Source organism: Chiloscyllium punctatum, chromosome 4 (assembly GCF_047496795.1).
Source record: "Chiloscyllium punctatum isolate Juve2018m chromosome 4, sChiPun1.3, whole genome shotgun sequence".
NCBI lineage: Eukaryota > Metazoa > Chordata > Chondrichthyes > Orectolobiformes > Hemiscylliidae > Chiloscyllium > Chiloscyllium punctatum.
In genome coordinates, this window is record NC_092742.1 from 33,726,131 (window position 1) to 33,747,663 (window position 21,533).

At 38.2% G+C, this 21,533-nt stretch overlaps 1 protein-coding gene across 3 annotated transcripts in view; it reads left to right on the top strand.

Moving 5' to 3' along the window:
• LOC140476173 (voltage-gated delayed rectifier potassium channel KCNH5) overlaps nt 1-21,533 on the top strand; it is a 312,744-nt gene that overhangs the window by 125,347 nt on the left and 165,864 nt on the right. For all 3 annotated transcript variants that reach the window (XM_072568342.1, XM_072568343.1, XM_072568345.1), the window contains exon 7: nt 8,527-8,956. In XM_072568342.1, the coding sequence (XP_072424443.1) occupies nt 8,527-8,956 (430 nt within the window). The remainder of the gene's footprint in view (nt 1-8,526; nt 8,957-21,533) is intronic.

Here is a 21,533-nt window from a genome sequence, read left to right on the forward strand (position 1 = left end):
TTCTTCAGATTTTGAAATTTTTTCCCCTGCAGCATCTAATTAAATTTAGTATTTACCATATTTTCTGATCCCTGACATAAAAACTTTCAGACTTCAGGCGCTGGTGAGTAATTTTGTCCATGCTGATATTGATTGATTTTGCTTTAAAATTAATTAGCAGACATTAAGTTGATGGCTTGTTTCATCATTATTTGAAGTGACTTCCATTGATTCCACCTTATTAAGAAATTAAAGTTTTCAAATCCTCCCCACCGACTAAGGATTTTGAAGCATGTTCATTACATTAGGATTAATATTAGACTATTACTCTGTCAAAAAACTTTATTTCCACTGTTGCATCAATTACACAATGGACTTCGAATGAATTAAATGTTTAAATTTGACAAGTAGTTCTTTTCCATGGGCACTCCATGATTCATACAGAGCCCCATAATGTACATATTGCTGATGTCCAGTATTTTGAGTGAAAGAATGTAAACGTTTGTAAATATAATTTTTTACCAGTTCACTGGAACATTCAAAAGCTAGTCAGTCTCAAATACTGTTTGATAGCCATAGAAAATCAAATGTAATACATCAAATTGCTCAACACTTTTTAAAATGGTTCTGCTGTCATCGATAAAGCAGTTTACTTACCACTAATGATTTGCAATAATTTAAAGTCATTTTAGCAGACAGATGTCAAGCTTATGGAACAAGTTGTGGATTTTTATTTATAGTGAAACTGCTGGATGTGTTGGCTGGCAGATGGAATGCAAGTAACTCAAAATAAATTGGTTATGTATCTGTTCTCACCTTAGAAAATAAAGCAATTATTTCTAACATTATTGTAGTCTGCTATTATGGCCTGTGAAAAAATTTACAAGCTACAAAATCATATGATTTTGCTCATGTTTTAGCTTGATTAGATTGTATGAAAACATTTGATTCTTATGAGAACATTTTGTATTTAGCCACAGTATAAAGGAAACCAATGAAACAAAAGGATTTTCTTATAATTTGCTTCTTTAACAGAAAGCTTTATGAGGAAAGGATAGGAAGACTAGGTTGGTGTTCTCTGGAGTTAAGAGTCAGAGGTGACTTAATTGAAACATACAAGATCTTTTCGGGGATGTTGAAAGTATGTTTCTCAAGAGAATCTAGAACCAGAGGTTGTAGATTAAAGATAAGGGTCACAGATTTAAGACAGAGATGAGGAAACATTATTTCTCTTCGAGGGTTGAGAGTCTTCGGATTACTCTGTCTCAAAAGGCAGAGGATGCAGAATCTTTAAATATTTTTAAGGTTAAGGCATATCGATTTTTGATTGTCAGGGATATACAGGAATGTAGTGTTAACATTAAAATCAGATCAGCTATGATGCTATTGAAGGGCGGGGTAGGCTCAAAAAACTGAGTAGCCTATCCTTATTCTTGCTCATATGCTCGGATGTATGTTTGCCCTGGTTAAATATTATTTGCCATCTTAAGGGCATTGTCAATAATTGCATCTATCATACTTTAGGAGAAACATAAACCTTAATTTGTGGTCTCAGTTTTGTGAAAGCAATGAGCAGAATTAAAACTGGGATGGAGGCTAGAAAACTAACCTCATCTCTTGCAGTGGCCACATCTGGGAGGCCTGTTCAAATTTAATTCCACTCAGGCATTGACCCGATTAGTAAAAAAACACAAATTGCTGGAGAAACTCAGCAGGTCTTTCAGCATCTGCAGAGTGAAAATAGAGTCAGTAATTTCGGGTCCAATGATTTTTCTTCAGAACTGATGTGCTGACGAAGGATCTCTGGACCGGAACTGTCAACTTTGCTCTCTCCCCACAGATACTGATAGACATGCTGAGTTTCTCCAGCAATTTCTGTCTTCGCTTCAGATTTCCAGCATCCACAGTTCTCAGTTTTACATTACTAACCTGATCATTGTTGGCTTTCCCAGCTTCTGTGAAGGGAGTTCCTCTCCGCAAATCCAGTTGGAAGGTGTCCTGCCTCTGAGATCTGAGATGAGGCCAGTGTGTCTTTTGTACCTGCAGTGTCACTGAGAGTGGCGGAAACTGCCTGTACTGCATTGCACTCACCTCAAGAGTATGGGTGATATGGGGTAGGATCATACGGGCAACACTCTGGGAAGAGAACCAATTTGAAGAATCAAGGGGATCTAACTCTGGGTCCATCCATTTCTGCCGGCAAGTTCATCCACTGGATTTCCCAGTAAGGAGAGGCCTGCTTACCAGGCCTCATGTTTATTTGCTATGGGTTAAATACTAGTGATAGTGGAATGAAACCCTTAAAGTGGCCACTTAAGGGGCTCAAGGTGGAAGGCTATCTTTGTATTTTTACACCCTGTAGCAGTGCAAAAGGTAGGAAAGGCAGCAGGATCTCCAAACCTGCTTCTGGGAGAGGCATTAAATTCCACCCAAAATGTACTAATAACAACATGCAGCAGAAAATATCATGCAATAATTTTCCAAATCTGAGAGAATTACTTGCCTTCTGTTTTTCTATTTCAAAGGAGAAATGGTGTTCAGAGAATTTTATAAAACAGTAGCCTACTTATTTCCCACTGGAAAATCATTTTTAAGGAACCTGGTTTTTTTGCAATTCATGTGATTAATTTAAATTACTTAAGTAATTTAGTAAGGCTCTGAGGTTGAAAAATTCAATAACTCAGTTAATCAAGAGTAGATGACTAATGGGATAAAACCAAGATTATCAGAGACAGATATTGAAAAGCTCCTTGCCATCATCATTATTAAATACTTCAGGGATTGTGCGCTGATCTGATGCTACTTAGCATACATGACTGTTAGATTCAAAGCTATGTGCTAAAGTGCTATGTGTTTCTTGTCTCTGAACTTATCTTTGAGTTATTTATTGTAGAGTCAGCATGAGTGCACAAGGGCATTGGTTGCTTGTGGCGACAAGATTATTTCACATGGTTAGAAAAATGCATTAATGTAAAATAGTTTGACAGCAAAGTTACAATAACTTATTTCACCACTTCTTTCTCTAGGCAAATATGCTGACTGTTCTACATGCTGTCAATTATAATCAAGATACAATAAAATTCCGATTTCTGGGAGTCCATGCTTTAGCCGCAGTAAAGACTGCTACAAGCTTAATAGTACAAGAAAAGATCTTGACAGATCCTGCATTCAATGCAAATTCCAAACATGCTAATTCAATCTTTTCAAGATATGACCATCATTACCTGCCTTAGTTTACCGTTTACCAAGAGGAAAATTCTGTAGTCAGTTTACTGGTTTGTGCACTTTTTAATGCAATGTCACGGATTTTGTACTTGACAACTTCATAGTTTCTTTTCTCGTCAGACATGGAGGGTACTTTTGACATTTTCATCCAGTTACCGACTAATATTGCAATTCAAGCACGTAATAACAGTTTCCAAATATAACTTCTAATAACAGGTCTGTATCCATGCCATATGACTCTATGATGATATGACTTCCAATCACCTTTAAAAATGCTGTCACCAAGAGTTAGACTCCATTCTGTTTGAAGTTTTGAAGCTTACTATATCTTTGCACTGTGGGAGCGGGATGCAGTAAGGGCAGAAAGCATTGAGAAAGAAAAATACACATTTAACTACAATGTTTTAAAGGTCTATGTAGGACACCCCACTTCCCAGTTTGCATGTTCCTGAAGCCTTAAATCCCAGAAGAATTTTCACGAAATAGTGAAGTTTACAGAACTCAACAAATTGGAAAATGTATTTGAAAATATTAGTGACTTTAACTAATAAGGACTACATATAATATTCATTGTTCTGTGAGTCAATAATTCTTTATTTTTTAATGGTATCAGAAAATAATTCAGAATTTGATTCTTTTTAACCATGTTTGAAATCATATGTGATCCTTTCAAATCTTTAGTCAAAACCATATATCAGTGGCCTTGAATTTATTCCCTCCCTGTGGTTCAGAGTTGCACTAAACACATAGGTTTCTATATGAAGTTCTGCCACTGTGTTAGTGAAAGAGGATCCTCCTTAGGTTGTCAATGGACCTCAAGAAGGCACATTTCCTGCAGCAACCAATTAAGCCAGATTATTCCAATTCAAGTCAGCAACCTGATCCCAAATCTGCTGGCTCAGTTAGAGACTGCAGCGCAGCAGCAACTTCAGATGTAATACCAGGTAGAGCTGAAGCATTGACTGCATGGAGAGGGTGCCTCACTGGCCAGGAACCAGCGAAGAGGGTTAGGTGATGACATAGACATGCTGCAGGTCCCAATGTGGGAATGGGGAGGGGGAAACATTGGGGCAAAATCCTATTGACTTTACAAATGGTTCTTAATTGGCTACTAAATTGGCTGATCTGTTAGCTTTCTCACAATTGGCAAAGTGATATGCCCAAGGAAGATACCAAAATGTCATCTTTTCCTGACCCCACGATTCCTTTCTGTGCCACTTTGCCAACCTCCACCTCTGCTATCCTGTTGCCAAAAAGCTGCTAAAATTCTAGCCTATGGGTTCAATGTTATCTTTTTTTGGCCAATTGCACATTAGAAGTATTTTTAAGAGGGCTTCTTGCCGTGAGATCAGTAAGATGGCTCGTCATATCTTACCAAATGTGCCACCACTAGCTGCCCATCACATCCATTCCACCTCCATCTTACCACACACTATTCCTCGATCAATTTGCTACTCATTGGATAGGCGCTGAAAGACCTACATCCCTAGTGCCTGTGCCATCTTTGAAAAGCTGCGGTGCACCCATACAATCTAGTATTACTTATCCCTGACTGGCAACATTACACCACAGTAGTCACAAAACCATGCCATGCTGCTCATGGCGCATAGCCAGGTTGGCTGGCAATCCCTCACACATACAACTCCATCTTTCACCCTTGTTGCTATGTAACCACAAGGCCATGCAGTTTACCTGTTTTTAGTCATATCCCACCTAAACACCCTCTCTCGGACACAGCCACAGCATGCAGGTGGTTGCTGAATGTTAATGGGGTGAGGTGTGGTGTTAATAAGGTATTTAACGAACAATTATATCGCTTAACTGGCATCCTGCTGTTGCTTAGTGAGGGAATCACCTCTCCACTCAGCAAAAGCATAAAAGGTGGAACAATATTGAGATAGACCTTGCTGGACTTCTCATTTGATTCTTTCATAAATCTCACCATAACCACATCACTCAGATCCCTATAACATTCCACCATATTATCTAATTGCTCACTCTTAGCTAGCTATCAGGAGCATATCAGACTTTGTCTTCAACAATACCATATGGAAAGTATGCTCCACATACCTAACTAAGATGACAGGAGTTTCTCACATTGGTATGTATATAAATCTGAGTCCTCTTTTGGCTAAAAGTGAAATGTGGAATGAAACAAGCCTTTTACAGCTCTGTGAAACAGAGAAAACAATTCACCCTTCTGCTAATGTCGATGTTGCTGGAAAACATATGAAGATACCCCAGCACTGTCTACTCGGACTTTTAAAACAGTTTAAGAATCCAATCCATTTCTGGAAACTGCCTGGATACTGCCAAAACTAAGCTGCCCTTCTGGTATGGATCACTTTTCTTCTCTGAACTGGACTTACTTGTGGTGTGACCCCTTCCCATCTCTCTCTTTCTGGGTCATTAAAGCACAACTTCATAAACTCTTCAGCTCTTATTTTGTCAAGTAGCTTGATAAGTTATTTACTTTGTTGGAAATGCTATTCTGACTCACAGATAAAACAAGTCTTTGCCCTTAAAAAATGGTTACCTTCACAGAACCACAGACCCAAAAACAAATTGTCCCTACCTATGACCCAAGTACCCAAATAATAGTGAAAAATTATGAACCTTTATTATAGTTCCCTTCTTTAAGAAAGGATAGAATTGGGATTCTGGGATGAGGAGAAATTATCTTATAAGGAAAGGTTGGACAGGTTGGCATTCTATCCATTGGAAATTAGAGGTAATCTTTTTGTAAGATTTTAATTTTTACTTTAATTTAGTTAAGAGCCAAGTCAATTACAATTATAGACTGGACCAATATAAAACTACTGTAAGCAGACACACAGATCGATCTACAGATGCCACATTATCCTAGTAGAGAGCTATGAAATTAGTACGCTCCAATGATCAAGCTATCTTAAAAGGAACAAGATTGCCATTGCAAAGAACAATCAGGAAAAATAAACCAGTTAGGAATTGGTCACAAGCTGTTCAGCCAATTTGAGATTGATTATGTACTGTCCATGCATTCATAAGCCAATTAGAGTTCAAGATGTCTCATAACATGCACAGTGGGTATTGTCTAGCAAGTGTTAATAAGTGATGACTCAGTGATTTAGCACAGTGAGATGACTGAAAAATAAACATACTCAACAAAAAAGAATAAGGCAAATGTGCTAAATTAACCAGACGCATGAGCTGGTGTCCTAAAGTAATTTGAAAACCACATATTAAGTATAATTTCTTCATAAACTTAATAAAATGTATAAAACTTGTGAAAACATCAGTAACTGGAATATGTCTACCAATCTGGATTTAGTAGAACTTTTATACTGGCTTAGTCTATAATTGTAATTGACTTAAGTCTTACAATTAAAGTTACAGTGAAACCTAAAATATGAAAGTAACTCCACATAAATGAAAACCACCTTGTTTACGGAAGGTTCAAATTGCCACTTCATGGAATGGATTATAATGAAAATCACTGACTGCACATTCATCAAGAATCCCACTAACTTCATCGAGATTCCAGTCACGTCCAATGCCTGAAGCATGATAATTGAAGAAGAATATATGACTGACTATAAACCGTGGAATAAAATTGGAGTGTAAGATTAACAGTGTGAGCAGTGTGTTAGTGGATTTTGATTCAGTCTTCATTGGTCATACCCTATTTTAGTTCCCAGAACTAGCTTCATGGGTTTCTGAATGCTATCTCATATTAATCAGAACTCCTGCATGCTCACAGCAAGACACAATTTTTTGCAGGTTAGATTATGTGGGAACTTGCATCTGGTCAAATCATGAGATTGTGGTATGAATCATCAAGTATATCAATATCCTAATATTAATCTCAAAACCAATGATACAAAATATCCATAGTGGCAAGCCACTTTGTTGAATTTAATTCTACATACAACTCTGGTACTTCTTTATTTTTATACGGATTTTGTTTTATTAGGCTGATATCATACTATGTAACAGGCAGAGAGCTTCAGTGGTTATGCTACTGGACTAAAATGTTTTGAAATTGAATTTGACAAGTCTGGTGCTATGTTAATTGCTGATTTGCTGCAAAAAGCCCAACTAGGTATTAATGTCCTTTAAAGATGTTCTGGCTGTCTGACCTACATGTGATGCTACTGACAGTACGTGTTTAATTCTTAAAGTCTGCAAAAAAACTGGAGGATAAATCCAGCCATATCAGCGCTACTCATCCACATCCCAAGAATGAGTAAATCAATGTCAGTAGAACTGAAAGCAAACATTCTTTGTTGTGTATTTCCCAGTTTATCCAGTTGTGACAAATCTTGAGATCAATGTTAATTTGATTTCCTTTGGTCAATTGTCAGTATACACAACAATTATAGAATGGCAGTATCTTTGGTGTTGATGCATCCATAAAAGTATCAGAATTAATGGAGAAATTGATCCAGTACTTGATGTTGAGTACTTGGAAACTTAATTTGACATTAATTGAATCACACTATCGGGATCTTATGAAATGTTCAGGGTTGTATTGAATCACAAAACCATGCACTTTTACAGTATAAGAGAAAGCTAATCAAATCTTATCATGCCTATAGCAACTCATCTTCTTTTAATTATTTCATGAGATGTGAGAGTTGCTCATTCTTAGGACTAAATTAGATGAAGATATTGGTGTACATTGTAGGTGATTTACTTCAGGATCACACACTGACCGAAGTAGGAAACCCAATGTATCTGAAAGTCTTTACTTCAGATGCATAATACAAAACAAACTAGAACTGATTACTCTCTGTTGTATAAAGCCATCAATAATTGCCCATGCACAGGACGTTCTTTATCCAAACCTGCATATTTTATAATCATTCACTTGAAGGGTTCAAAATGAGACATGCTCCATTATGGGTGTGCAATCTATCCTGCTGATTTGTTTGATGATCTTCACTCAGTCAAGGACACCATACCTCATGGTCTAATTGGACAATACTGTGAATGCAATTCTAATAGCAAATAATGATACATCATAGTGACAGGAGCAAATAAATATTTGTACCATAAACAACATTCAAGATTTGGGGTCTGTCAGAGAATCTTATTCATGAGTTGCATTTTCTGTGAAAAAAAAATTGAGATACTTTGTAGAATCATTGAATCACCAGCCCACCCAAAGGCCAATGTAGTCATTCCATCTGTGCCCAATCTTCACTGCAGCTATCCTCTCAGTCTCATTTCTCAAGTATGTTCCCTTAGCTCTTGATTACTCTCTGTTTTTGTTTTGAAAAGTAAGTGCAGCTTTTTTTCTCCTATTTCAAAATAACATTACTCAATATCTGTTGATTTCAGGGTATCAGCAGCCTGTTCAGTTCCCTGAAGGTTGTGCGCCTTTTAAGACTTGGCCGTGTTGCCAGGAAGCTGGACCATTATCTCGAATATGGTGCTGCTGTGCTGGTGCTGTTGGTGTGCGTTTTTGGATTAGTGGCTCATTGGCTTGCCTGCATTTGGTACAGTATCGGGGATTACGAGGTCATTGATGAAGTCACCAACAGAATAAAAACAGACAGCTGGCTCTATCAACTGGGTCTAAGTATTGGAACACCCTACCATTTCAATGCCAGTGGCACCGGACAGTGGGAAGGGGGACCCACAAAAGATTCACTGTACATATCTTCCCTTTATTTTACCATGACCAGCCTTACCACAATAGGATTTGGCAACATTGCTCCTACCACAGATGGGGAGAAGATATTTTCTGTGGCTATGATGATGGTTGGCTGTAAGTACATGCATTTTTTAATTACCAATATAAAATGGTTGTCAGTTTTTTTTAAAGATTATGGTATACATCCTAAGATGTTGCATTGATCCAGATGAAGAGGACATCTCATGACATGCCCTGTTAGTCGGACTTAATTATGCTTAATTAGGATTTAACAAGTTGACCACAAAGTTGCTGAATTTGTGAACTGACAACAGTGTGGTGAGTACAGCAGAGCATCTGCAAGTTGAGTGAACAATGGGGAAAATAATGTCTTACCTTAAAAAATGAATTTAAAGGTTTGAGAAATAATCAAGGGAAAAATTGAGAAAGAGTATGAGTTAGAAGGGATGAGTTAAATGTCAGATCAGGCACAAAAAGAAAAATTGAGAGGAAAAACGAATGGAAAGGGAAAGAAATAAAAGTCAATTTTAAAAAATTTAGATTTCCAAAATCTGCCAGAACAGTTCACCACTGAAGGAATGAGGTTTTTGATTCATAATTGGTCATTTCCCGGGCAAGAAAGATTGATGTGCAATTATTAACAGTTATAACATAGTTACAAGAGTATATATACTGATTATAGTTTCATGTGGTAAATTTAGTAGTTAGTTGATTTCCAAAGCAAAAACTTTTCAATAATCATAAGAAAGTCAAAAGCAAGGGTGATATTTTTTGTGAAGCCTACTGCCAAGTCATAACTTGGGGGCCATTTCCACTTCGCAGGGTATCTCTTCAATATGAGTTGCCTTCTGATTTCCTTACCAATAAATATGTATATCATTCAAATGCCATAGTTTTTCAGTAAATTCTGGATCATTACTAAAATATAAAATACACAATGTTATAAAATATTGTTAAACAATTATCTATTTTACATAATCTTATTTCACGCAGTAATTCTTACAAGTATGAGCAATATTGGTAAAATGTGTTAAAATATTTATACTAAGTAGAAATATCATTAAATAATTAGTACTATTGAACATACAAGTGTGTACTGACATGGCTGATTTCAGAAGCACAGCAAATGAAAACATGTTTGGAGTTCTGAAGAAGGGTCACCGGACTCAAACGTTAACTCCGATTTCTCTCCATAGATGCTGCCAGATTTGCTGAGTTTTTCCAACAATTCCTGGTTGGGTTTTGATATTTGTTATATAACTGTTACCATTTCTAACTTGAACTGCTAAGCAATAAATGTTTTAAGGTGATTCTAGAACATAGAGGTTATATAATTCCATTTCTTTACCGTATACTTTTAAACTTATATTTAGGTACAACATCATCCTGAATAAAATATTTAAAGATGAGAGTGAATTTAACTGGGAAAAAACTCACCTCCATAAAACTCATAAAAATTGCATAAAACGGTCCATCTGTCAAAAAAAACTTATTCACTTACAGCATCAAAAACAGATACTCCTACAACAACCTCTTAAAACTATCAATCAAGATTTAAATGCAGCCTTCTTGTTGACATGAGCATTTTTGTGTCTTTTGAAATTTACAAGCGTTCACTGTAGTCCCATCTATCGAAGCAAAATCTGGAAAATGTCAACAATGCAGACAATTGAAATTGAAATATCAGGTGGTTTTTCTAATCTGTAAGTGATGATCTCTTCTGCTTTGTAATATTAGTTGTCAATCAGTAGAGTGGGCAAGTGTTTAGAGATTTTTTTGTAGTCCAACAGAAGGACCATTATTTTTACAAAGCTAAAAAACTTTGGAAATTTAATCTCAATTCAGACACGGGATGAGAATTCCCCAGCATAATGTTTCTATAGTTTTAAATGCATTATGTTACATTCTCTAATAGGAAAAGTACTGCAATGCATTTCATCCATTAGATAATGGTAGTGAATGTGATGGTCAACTTACCTTTTCAGAACAGAACCCTAAGATCAATCACTATTATAAACACATCTGTATTCCATTACAGTATATGGTACTGTACTAAATGTGTCAAAATATATAACATGTAACTGTATGAATTTCGCAGACTCCTCAGTAGACCTTCTTCAAAGGTCACAAATTCTCAAACCTGCCATTTTGTTTAGAGCTTCACCAACTGCACCAGCACATGAAAATAGTGCAGGGAAGGAAATGTAAATTTTGGTGGTTCTTGCAATGGTGACCCCAACCTCAAAAGATGTGCAGACAGGATTCACACATAATCTACTCTCAGTCTACAGAACATCCACACAAGCATAATGCAGCATTGGAAAGGGACAGAAAATTAAAGTTTCCAATCAACGGTCCTAACTGCTTTACTTTCCTGATCCCATTCCTGTCTCCATTAGGAGAAGAAGAACTGGTATAATATCTCCTTTGAAGGGTAGCAACAATTCAGCACTCCTTCAACACTCTAGGGATGTTTTACTCTCTGCTCTCAATTTGCTGAAATAGAATTTGAACTAGAACTTTCTGAATGAGAGTATTACTAATGAGTATAAATGATGCCACAGCTTCTCCTCCACACTCTGCTACTCAGTATCTCCTGAATAGATGGCATTTAAGGCATTCTTGAATTTGCAGTGTTAGAATAATATGTGCTTGATAAAATAATATTATATGTGAACTCCTATGTCTGTCTTTACTTATGGTCCAGCTTGTTTATTATGATTCAAAGATCATGGTTTTTGAATTCCTGGGGGATTAAATGACTATGGTCAATTCTTATGAAATGCATCAGGAAATAATTATTTTCATGAAATAGTTTGTCTTCCACTGAATTGTTCATAATAGAACAGTCAGTACAGCAATCTGTCAGACACATGTTTGTCTTTTTGAGAATGGTTGAAGTATTCCATAAAAACAGTTGCTACCCTTCAAAAATTAATTGGCTGTAAAATATTTTGGGATGTTGGGGAAAAGTTAAAATGTCCTTCTATTCATGTCAAGTTTTTATTTATTTTCCAGGGTTCTTATAGGAAGGAGTAGAAAGAGCAGTGAATTGAAAGGATGTACTAGAGGCACTCATTCTGTGGGGCTCAAGAATTTTGGTGGCCTGATTGGAATTACTGATCATCTAGAAACAATAATTTGGGACAAAATTAATAATCACATTGACAATTATGGGTTAATTAAGCAAAGCCAGCATAGATTTCTTAAGGGAAAATTTGGTGGAGATGGGGGAATAGAGTGAGTTAATAAGGGCAGTACTGTTGATGTGGTGCATATGGACCTCCAAAAGATCCTGGAATGACAGGGACATTAGAAACATGGATACAGAATTGTATTTGGGCCACTTAAGACTATATTCAATGGAGTTTAGAAGAAAGCCAGGGGAATCTCAGGGAAACCTAGAAAATTCTAACAGAACTAGACAAAATAACTGCAGAGAGGGTGTTCCCAATGACCAGGAGTCCGTAACCAGTGGTTTAAAGATATGGGTAGGCCATTTAGGACTGAGATGAGGAGAAATATCTAAACCCAGAGATTGATGGATCTGTGCAATTCTCAGCCAAAAGAAATGGATAAGGCCAAAACATTGAATATTTTCAAGAAGGAATTAGACATAATTCTTAGGGCTAAAAGGATCAAGGAATATGGCAAAAAAAATCAGGAATGGAGTACTGAGTTAGATGATCAGCGATAATCATATTGAATGGCAGAGCGAGCTCAAAAGGCCAGATAGCCTACTCTTGCTCTTACTTGCTCTTGCTTAATCTGTTTCTGTGCCTGAGTGACAGGAAACAGCTGGTAATGCTTAAAGCATGTTCTTCAGATTGGAGGAAGCTTTGTCAAAGTGTCACCTCAGTGCCAGTGTGGTGACACCGCTGTCCATTCAGTGTTGGGAACCTTGCTTTTCTTGATAAATAGTAATGAAGTAGACCTCGATGTCCAGGGCACAGTTTCAAAATTTATGGATGATACAACATTTTGTAGCATTGTTAGCTGAGGAAAATGTAGTGTTTTAAATGTAAATGACAAGTTGCTGGAATGGACAGACAGGTGGCAAATAAAGTCAAATACAGTGAAGTCTGATATGAATCATTCTGATAGGGAGAACATTAAACAAAAACAGAAGTTGCTGGAAAAGCTCAGTAGGTCTGGCAGCATTTGTCTAGAGAAATCAGAGATAACATTTTGGGTCTGGTGACCCTCGCTTATTCCAGAGTATTAAACCAGGGTGTAAATATACAGAAGACATTGAAGGTGGCAGGACAAGTTAAGAGAGTGATTTTAAAAAAAACATGTATGTGGTATTCCAATCTTTATTAATAATAAAAGACAAAGTGAGTTATGTTGAACTTGTATAAGAAACGAGTTTAACCTCAGCTGAAGCATCACAGGCACTTCTGAGCATTGTACTTTAGGAAAATGTGACTGCATTAGAGAGAGTATAGGCAAGATTCATGAGAATCATTGCAAGGCTGAGAGACTTCGTTTATGAAGATAAATTGGAGAAGTTAGCACTGCTTTCCTTAGAGGAGAAAAACCTGACAGGACATCTGATAGAAATATTCAAAAGCACAAGAGTTCTGGTTTGTGTGATTAGGGAGACATTGCTGGAATCCATTTCCTTTACATCTAGTTATACTGATCTCTGAAATGGAACTTTCAGGATACACTGAATTCCAAGAGGTGTTAGGTGGAAATATTCAATTCTGCCCAACAGTAGGGCAGGGCTAATTGCCAGGTTTTCAATATATCTCTGAAATGGTGTTCGAAGGAGACAAGCAGAGACTAAAGAGCACTAAGTCAGAGATTTCACAGATTCTGTGTCTTGGGGACCCAATGAGAAGCCAAGTTATGTGTAATCAGGGCTCAGAAGAAATCCTGGAGAGCTGAGAAAGTCAGAAAGTCACTGGCTCTAAGTTGACAGAAACTATGAGTGGCATGGAAGAAACCTATGAGCATTAATACTTTGTTGCAGTTGAGTTAGTTGCGGCTGTACAGGACATTGGTTAGACCACTGTTGGAATATTGTGTGCAGTTCTGGTCTCCTTCCTATCGGAAAGATGTTGTGAAACTTGAAAGGGTTCAGAAAAGATTTACAAGGATTTTGCCAGGGTTGGAGGATTTGAGCTACAGGGAGAGGCTGCACAGGCTGGGGCTGTTTTCCCTGGAGCGTCAGAGGCTGAGGGGTGACTTTATAGAGGTTTACAAAATTATGAGGGGCATGGATAGGATAAATAGACAAAGTCTTTTCCCTGGGGTCGGGGAGCCCAGAACAAGAGGTTTAGGGTGAGAGGGGAAAGATTTAAAAGAGACCTAAGGGGCAACTTTTTCATGCAGAGGGTGTTACGTGTATGGAATGAGCTGCCAGAGGATGTGGTGGAGGCTGGTACAATTGCAACGTTTAAGAGGCATTTGGATGGGTATTCGAATAGGAAGGGTTTGGAGGGATATGGGCCGGGTGTTGGCAGGTGGGACTAGATTGGGTTGGGATATCTGGCTGGCATGGACAGATTGGACCGAAGGGTCTATTTCCATGCTGTACATCTCTATGACTCTATGACTCTATGAGATAGTGGGGGTGGAAAAGCCCTGAACAAGTTGAGAACTAAGAGAAAACTGAAAGGCTCTTTTTAAGTTGGTGAAGTTAACTGTCAGTGAAAAACTGGAGGTGTGCATAAGTCCAGGGAAAGAGGATGATCAACCAGAACAGAAAAGAAACAATTTGCAGCATCATAGCAAGAGACCAAAGAAAAGGTACAAAGTGAAATACACACTAGGGAAACCAGTGCAAATCCATTTGGTGGAATGGGCTCCTTCTAAAAAATATGGCCATGATGCATTGCAAAACAATAATATGACTTTTAACATTGAGTAATCACAACTGCCAGTTTAGATTTAAAAAATTACAGGGGTAATGTGTGATAGAATTTGAGATAACTCCAGATTTGTATAGAGTGCAGGTGGGAGGCCGGATAGGTGCAGTTTGGAATAGGCAAGCTTGGAGATTACCCAGTTAGGAATGGCTTGAGCATCAAATGAACTGACATCAAGCAGATTGATCTGTATTCAATGTTACAGGGATGGAAATAGCATGGTGGGAGTGAAGACCAAACAAAGTGTTCAAGCAAATAGGATTGGATTCAAAGAGTAATGCTTTATGACCTGAGTTATGAGTGTATCTCTGGAACAATGAGGAGGTGCGAAATGCTGGCTTCCATAAGGCAGCAAATAAGTTTAGCAAACCAATATATCAGGTTTAAAATGTCCTGATGTTTCTATTTTTAAGAGAAATCGAGAAGAAAATTTTGGATAGAATGCCATTTTCCCAAACTTACCTTCAATCTTTGGAGTGGCATGGTGGCTCAGTGGTTAGCACTGCTGCCTCACATCTCCAGGAATTCGGGTTCAATTCTAGCCTCCATTGGTTGCTTTCCAAATGAAAAATCTGGATCATGTGATTTCTCAATCAAACGACTGTGTTTCATACAAAAAGATAGGACATATTAACTGAAGATTGAATTAGTGGCGTGTTAAAATTTGTATGGTGAACTAAAGAGTTCCCATCCGAGTTGTAAACAGCATGAAGTGTTTGACAAAATTTAATGTTTTCAATGGTTACAGGTGTAAATGTGGGGCGAATCAAGGGAAAATGAAGAGATGAAAATGGAAGCTAAGCAGAATTTGTATCTCTTGAAGGAGACGTTATCAGTCACAGTTATTGAAATGATTAAAACATGAATAAAGAACAACAAGTCATTTTCCTGGATAAGAAAGTGAAAAAGGGACAAGACAAGGAAACAGTTAAAAAGGGATTTAGATGGATTGGGTTATGTTGGATGGCCTGAAAGCATTTTCCAGTAGACAAAAATGATCTTTTCTTGAACAGGTAGAGGTTGAGCTGCATGGCAGTAACTTGTAATTTATGTAACACCTTTAACATAATAAAACATCCCAGTCCATTCTCAGGAGTGTTATACAGCAACATTATGAAACAAAATAGTCTTGTGTTTTAACTTCCAAAATCATCATTGACTCTTTTTCAAGAAATGTCTCCAAATGCAAGGATGACATTTTAGATCTTTTTTTAACAGCAAGTTCAAGCTTGCAAATAATCAACTTTATGCTGAAATTAGCAAGCTTGCAAACATTTTACAGTCAATGATCCAGTATAAACAGTATTTTTAAAATTTGCCTATTTATGTTTAGACAGATGAATAATTTTACAATTTTCACACCAGTGGTGTGCTCTGTCAACCTGACATTTACAGGAATATACATTTTTACAGAAATTCAGTATGTTGGTTTGCTGTCTTAAATTGCAGAGTATTCAGATTTTATATTATCGTGAGGAGCATTTGTTCAACCAATGAAAATTTATAGATTGTGCATTTTATCTGAAGTTGCAGCTAAACCAAGTTATTAGAATTTTAGAATGGAAGATGAGTCTGCTGTTGTATTTATTGAGAATTTCTCTGTCTCAATGTGAGGAAGTGATGCAATTTGGGTTCCACCAGCCTATCTGAAATAGACATTCATAATCAAAGACAATGTCCCACTTTTACATTGTGACTTTGTTATCCTCCCATATCTAGTTAAGACTGGTGTGATGAATTCTTCAGCCACATATGGTTGCTCATGATCAACCTTTGTATTGCTTAATAAGCTTTATAAGATATAAAACTCACATAAATAATAGAATTGATTAATATTGAGCATCAAGCTGTTGCTTATCTGTACTGTACCAGACAATTGTACTTGCCATTATTTCTGGGTCTCTGAAATGTTAAACATCTTTGCAACCTCACTGAATGCTATTTGTAAATGATCAAGCCTCTAACTACATGCAAAGGTGCCCATAAGAACTGATCTATTGCAGCAATTTTGCTTTGTTGTAGAAATGTGAGAGTTGTTTGAACTGCTGCCTGCAAAGTATCTGTGGAGTTCACAAATATCACCTTGGCTCAGTTGGTGATATTTTGTCTTTGTGTCAGAAAGTTAGACGCTGAAGTTCCACTCTTAGTTCTGAGCATTTACTTGGAGCTACACATCATTGAAATACTGAAGGAGTGCTGCTTTCCGAGAAGATGTTTGAATTAAAAACATAACAGTCCTCTGATATGCCAGCTACCAACATTCTTCCTCAACCAATAGTGCTTAAGGAATACTGCTGAAAAACTCCCCTCCAATGCATAAACTGGATGTGAAATTTGCCTCTATAATAGCAATGACTACAGTTGTTCGTTGGCTATGAATTTGTGCATCTTGTGGATGTGGTAAAGTACAGCTAAGTTTCTTTGTTCTTCTTTGAAATTTGGCAAAAATGAATATACTGTGCTGAGAAGCAACTCAGACTCAGAACAATTAGCGCAAGCTTTCGCTATTGCATTTCTTTATCTAGTTCACAGGGATGTGATGCAAGCTATTGAGAGCTTCTACTTTTGTTCCTTGCACTAAGCTGAGAAATGTATTTAAAACAAATGGCTAAAGTTTCAGTTTTGCATTCCTGACACACATGTATACATCCAAATAGGTTCACAGCTATCTTGATCGGTCTTGCTGTTCATTCTTCTGTACCATGTATTAAAGCTCAGTCATTGCTTCCACAGTGAAGGGAATACTCTTGTTGGAATTATTCTCCCAGACAAGAGAGGTTCTTCTGGCTGAGTCCCTGGAATTCGGGCTAGGATTTGAACAGGCGCTGACTAGGATGGGTAGGCCTCATTGATGTCTTTGGTTGTTTTCTTTCAAATCTAAAATATGTAAATAACCTGAAGTTACCATATGCATTTGACATTCTGTTGCACTTATGCTTTGAAGCACTTTGCTCTGATAAAGTATCATTTTGACCATTAATACCCAGGATTAGTCATACCCATTAGTAGTACAGAGTGAGTGAACTCATCCTGATAAAATGAGAATGTGTAATCTATGGTGTTTACCTTTTTATCAGTCACCTTCCTGTGTTGGTATTAAAGAACATCAAGCTCCCACAGTCTCTGGGCTGACACCCTTCCTTTCCTGCAATTCCACCAAAAACAGGTTTAATTGCATATTCATTTTCTTGCTGCTTGTAGAATCTTGGGATTCACAAAGCTGTCTCTCTCATTTCTCTACTTCAGAGCAATCACATTTGCAAAGGAACTCACTCACTCATAGAATCCCTACAACCTGGAAGCAGGCCATTCTGCCCATTAAGTCCACACCGACTTTCAAAAAGCATCCCACTCAGACACAGGCCCCCTATTCTATCCCTAAGACCTTGCAATTACCATGGCAAAAGTGAGGACTGCAGATGCTGGAAACCAGAGTTTAGATCAGAGTGCTGCTGGAAATGCACAGCAGGTCAGGTAGCATCCAAGGAGCAGGAAAATTGACATATCGGGCAAAAGCCCTTCATCAGTCCTGATCTAAACCCTGCATTTTCTATGACCAGTCCACCTAACCTGTACATCTTTGGACTGTGGGAGGAAACCCCTGCAGACATGGTGAGAATGTGCAAACTCTACATAGAGAGTGGGATTCAACCTGGGTCCCTGGTATTGTGAGGCAGCAGCGCTAACTACTGAGTCACCATGCTGCCCTTTGGGGCAGAGGCATCCTCAGAAATCATTATAATAATGATTTGAATCTTCTGAAGTGCAGCAATCACTGGGCTGTTGGTACAATCAGGTTCCGCTTTACTGGCCAGGTCTTCTGCTCCAAGCACCTTCAGAAATGCTGGGTGCACCAAATCTTTAATTCCTTCCTGGTTCAAAGGAAGGATCACCACGAGTAGTCAAGATTGGCAGCATTAGCTGCCAGCTCAGTTGGCTGGACAGCTGGTTTGCAATTACTGGATTAGTGGTGCTGGAAGAGCACAGCAGTTCAGGCAGCATCCAACGAGCAGTGAAATCGACGTTTCGGGCAAAAGCCCTTGGCTGCCTGAACGTTGCCCGAAACGTCGATTTCGCTGCTCGTTTGATGCTGCCTGAACTGCTGTGCTCTTCCAGCACCACTAATCCAGTATTTGGTTTCCAGCATCTGCAGTCATTGTTTTTACCTAGCTGGTTTGCAATGCAGAGTGATGCCAACACCATGGGTTCAATTCTGGCACCGGCTGAGGTTAGATGAAGGACTTTTCTCCTCACCTGAGTTATGCTGACACCACTCATCTTAGTCTAACAAGAGAGTAGCACTGTGGTACAGTAGGACTATGATGACTTTACCGTTACACTTCTCTCCAATAAAATGTAGTTAACTGTTTTCACCAAAAGCAGTAAGGAGCCAATTATATAGTTTTCTTGTGCGATAGAAAGCGCAGGTTTATTTTCTACTATTCCTGAGAAAAAAATACAACACAATGACAGGAGCAAAGGAACTGTGACCAATACCAAAGGAATATACAGTATAAATCCTTAAAGAGTCTTTTAGGCTAAATGTTTTAATCTGAGTTTACTGTTGTTTAGCTGCTAACTTGAATCATTAACAGTATGCAGAGTTGGGCTGAAAAGTAGCAAGTAACATTCGCACCACAAAAATGCCAGGCATTGACCATTTCCAATAAGAGACATCTAACTATTGCCTTTGGTGTTACCGAATCCTCTGCAATCAACATTATTGGCATTATCATTCACCAGAAACTCAACTGGATTCGCCACATAAATACAGTGGGTACAACAGCATTCCAGAGGCTAGGAATACTGTGGAGAGTAACTAACCTCTTGACTCCCCAAAACCTTCTCATCATCTACTTAACACAAGTCAAGAGTGTAATGAAAAAGTCCCCACTTGCCTGGATGGGTAGAGCTCCAATAGCACTCTAGAAGCTTGCCACCATCCATGACAAAGCAGCCTGCTTGATTGGCACCAAGTCCATAAGCGAGCACTCCCTCTACCATTGACGCTCAGTGGTAGCAGCATGTACTATCTACAAGATGCACTGCAGAAGTTCACCAAAGATCCTTAAACAGCAATTTGCAAACTCATGACCGCTTACATCTGGAATGGCAAGGGTCACAGCTGCATACGAACACCCCACTCACCATCCTGAAATATAACCTTTACTGTTGCTCAGTCCAAATTCTGGAATTCCCTCTCTAATCCCCTCTCATAATGGGAATATGGAGTGCACTGATTCAAGAACGCAGTTACTGTTACCTTCTAAAGGCCAACTAGGGACTGGAAATAAATGCTACCCAGCTAGCAACACCCATGTCCCATGAGTGATTAAAAAGAAATAACAAATGTTGCAGTTATCCTTTTTAAATTCTATGTCCTGATATTTCTCTAAAATAAATAGTGTCAATGGGTGCTTTTCTTTCTCAAGAAGCTGAGAGACTGCTTTGTCCAGCTGTTTCTCGTTCTGCAGTCAGTAATCCTTCTCCCTTTCCCTGCCACAAGCAGTTCCTTGAAAGACAAACATGTTTTGTACATTCCATCTGCTGAAGTTGCTTTTTACAGGTTTGTTCATTGTAGACAAAGTTCCAGTTCTGATCTGTAAAGATTCCCATAAGGAGTAAATCAAAATAGGAGATAAGGGACATTTTACTCTTGACTGGGTTGGCTGGTTTTGGTACATTTTTGATTTTAAAAAATGTTGGATTAAATATTTTCTTTGGCTAAATACAAGTTTCATGGAGGGTTTCTCACCACAAGGCCCAGTGAGATTTCTCATCATATAGAGTCATAGAGATGTACAGCACAGAAACAGACCCTTTGGTCCAACTCTTCCATGCTGACCAGATATCCTAAATTAATCTAGTCCCATTTGCCAGCACTTGGCCCATACCACTCCAAATCCTTCCTATTCATTCACCCATGCAGATGCCTTTTAAATGTTGTAATTGTACCAGCCTCCACCACTTCCTCTATACATGCATTGCCCTCTGCTTGAAAAGCTGCTCCTTAGGTCTCTTTTAAATTTTTCCCCTCTGACCCTAAACCTATGCCCTGTAGTTCTGGACTGCCCCAACGCAGGAAAAAGACCTTGTCTATTTGCCCTATTCATGCCCCTCATGATTTTATAAACCTCTATAAGATTACACCTCAACCTCCGATGCTCCAGGGAAAACAGCCCCAGCTTATTCAGCTTCTCCCTATAGCTCAAACCCTCCAACCCTCGCAAATCCTTGTAAATATTTTCTGAACCCTTTCAATCTTCACAACATCCTTCACAACATCAGAGCATGCCAATCTGGTCGAGTTTGCCACCTGGATCAGGACAACTTCAGCTGTCTGGAGAAATGCCTAGCAAGAAATTCAATATTCTTCTCCACTCCACCAGCACAAGAGTCATCTTCTCTCTAATGCCTCATGCTCACTCTAGCTCTGCTGCTGCATCCAACTCCCACCAATGCTCATGTTCTACCACACTTACTATTGTCTGTGACATGGAATATTGGCTATGAAAGGAATGTGCGTAGATACAAGATAATTATATAAGCAAGGCGATTGGGATCCATTATCCATGACCGTACTTTGATCACTGAACAGTTGGATACAAAAGATCATATGAGAAGTGAAACACTTCTTAGTTTTTGCAATTGTTTTGCAGGGTCACGCAAATATAGCACTGAAAAAATAAATTTCTGAGAGGGTAATATCACTTTTACATTGAATCTGCAAATTTTGTGTGTATGTGTGTGTACTCCAGAATGTGTGTTTTCTTTTAATGGTGGCAATCTGCAATTAGCTAAATGCTGATTAGATT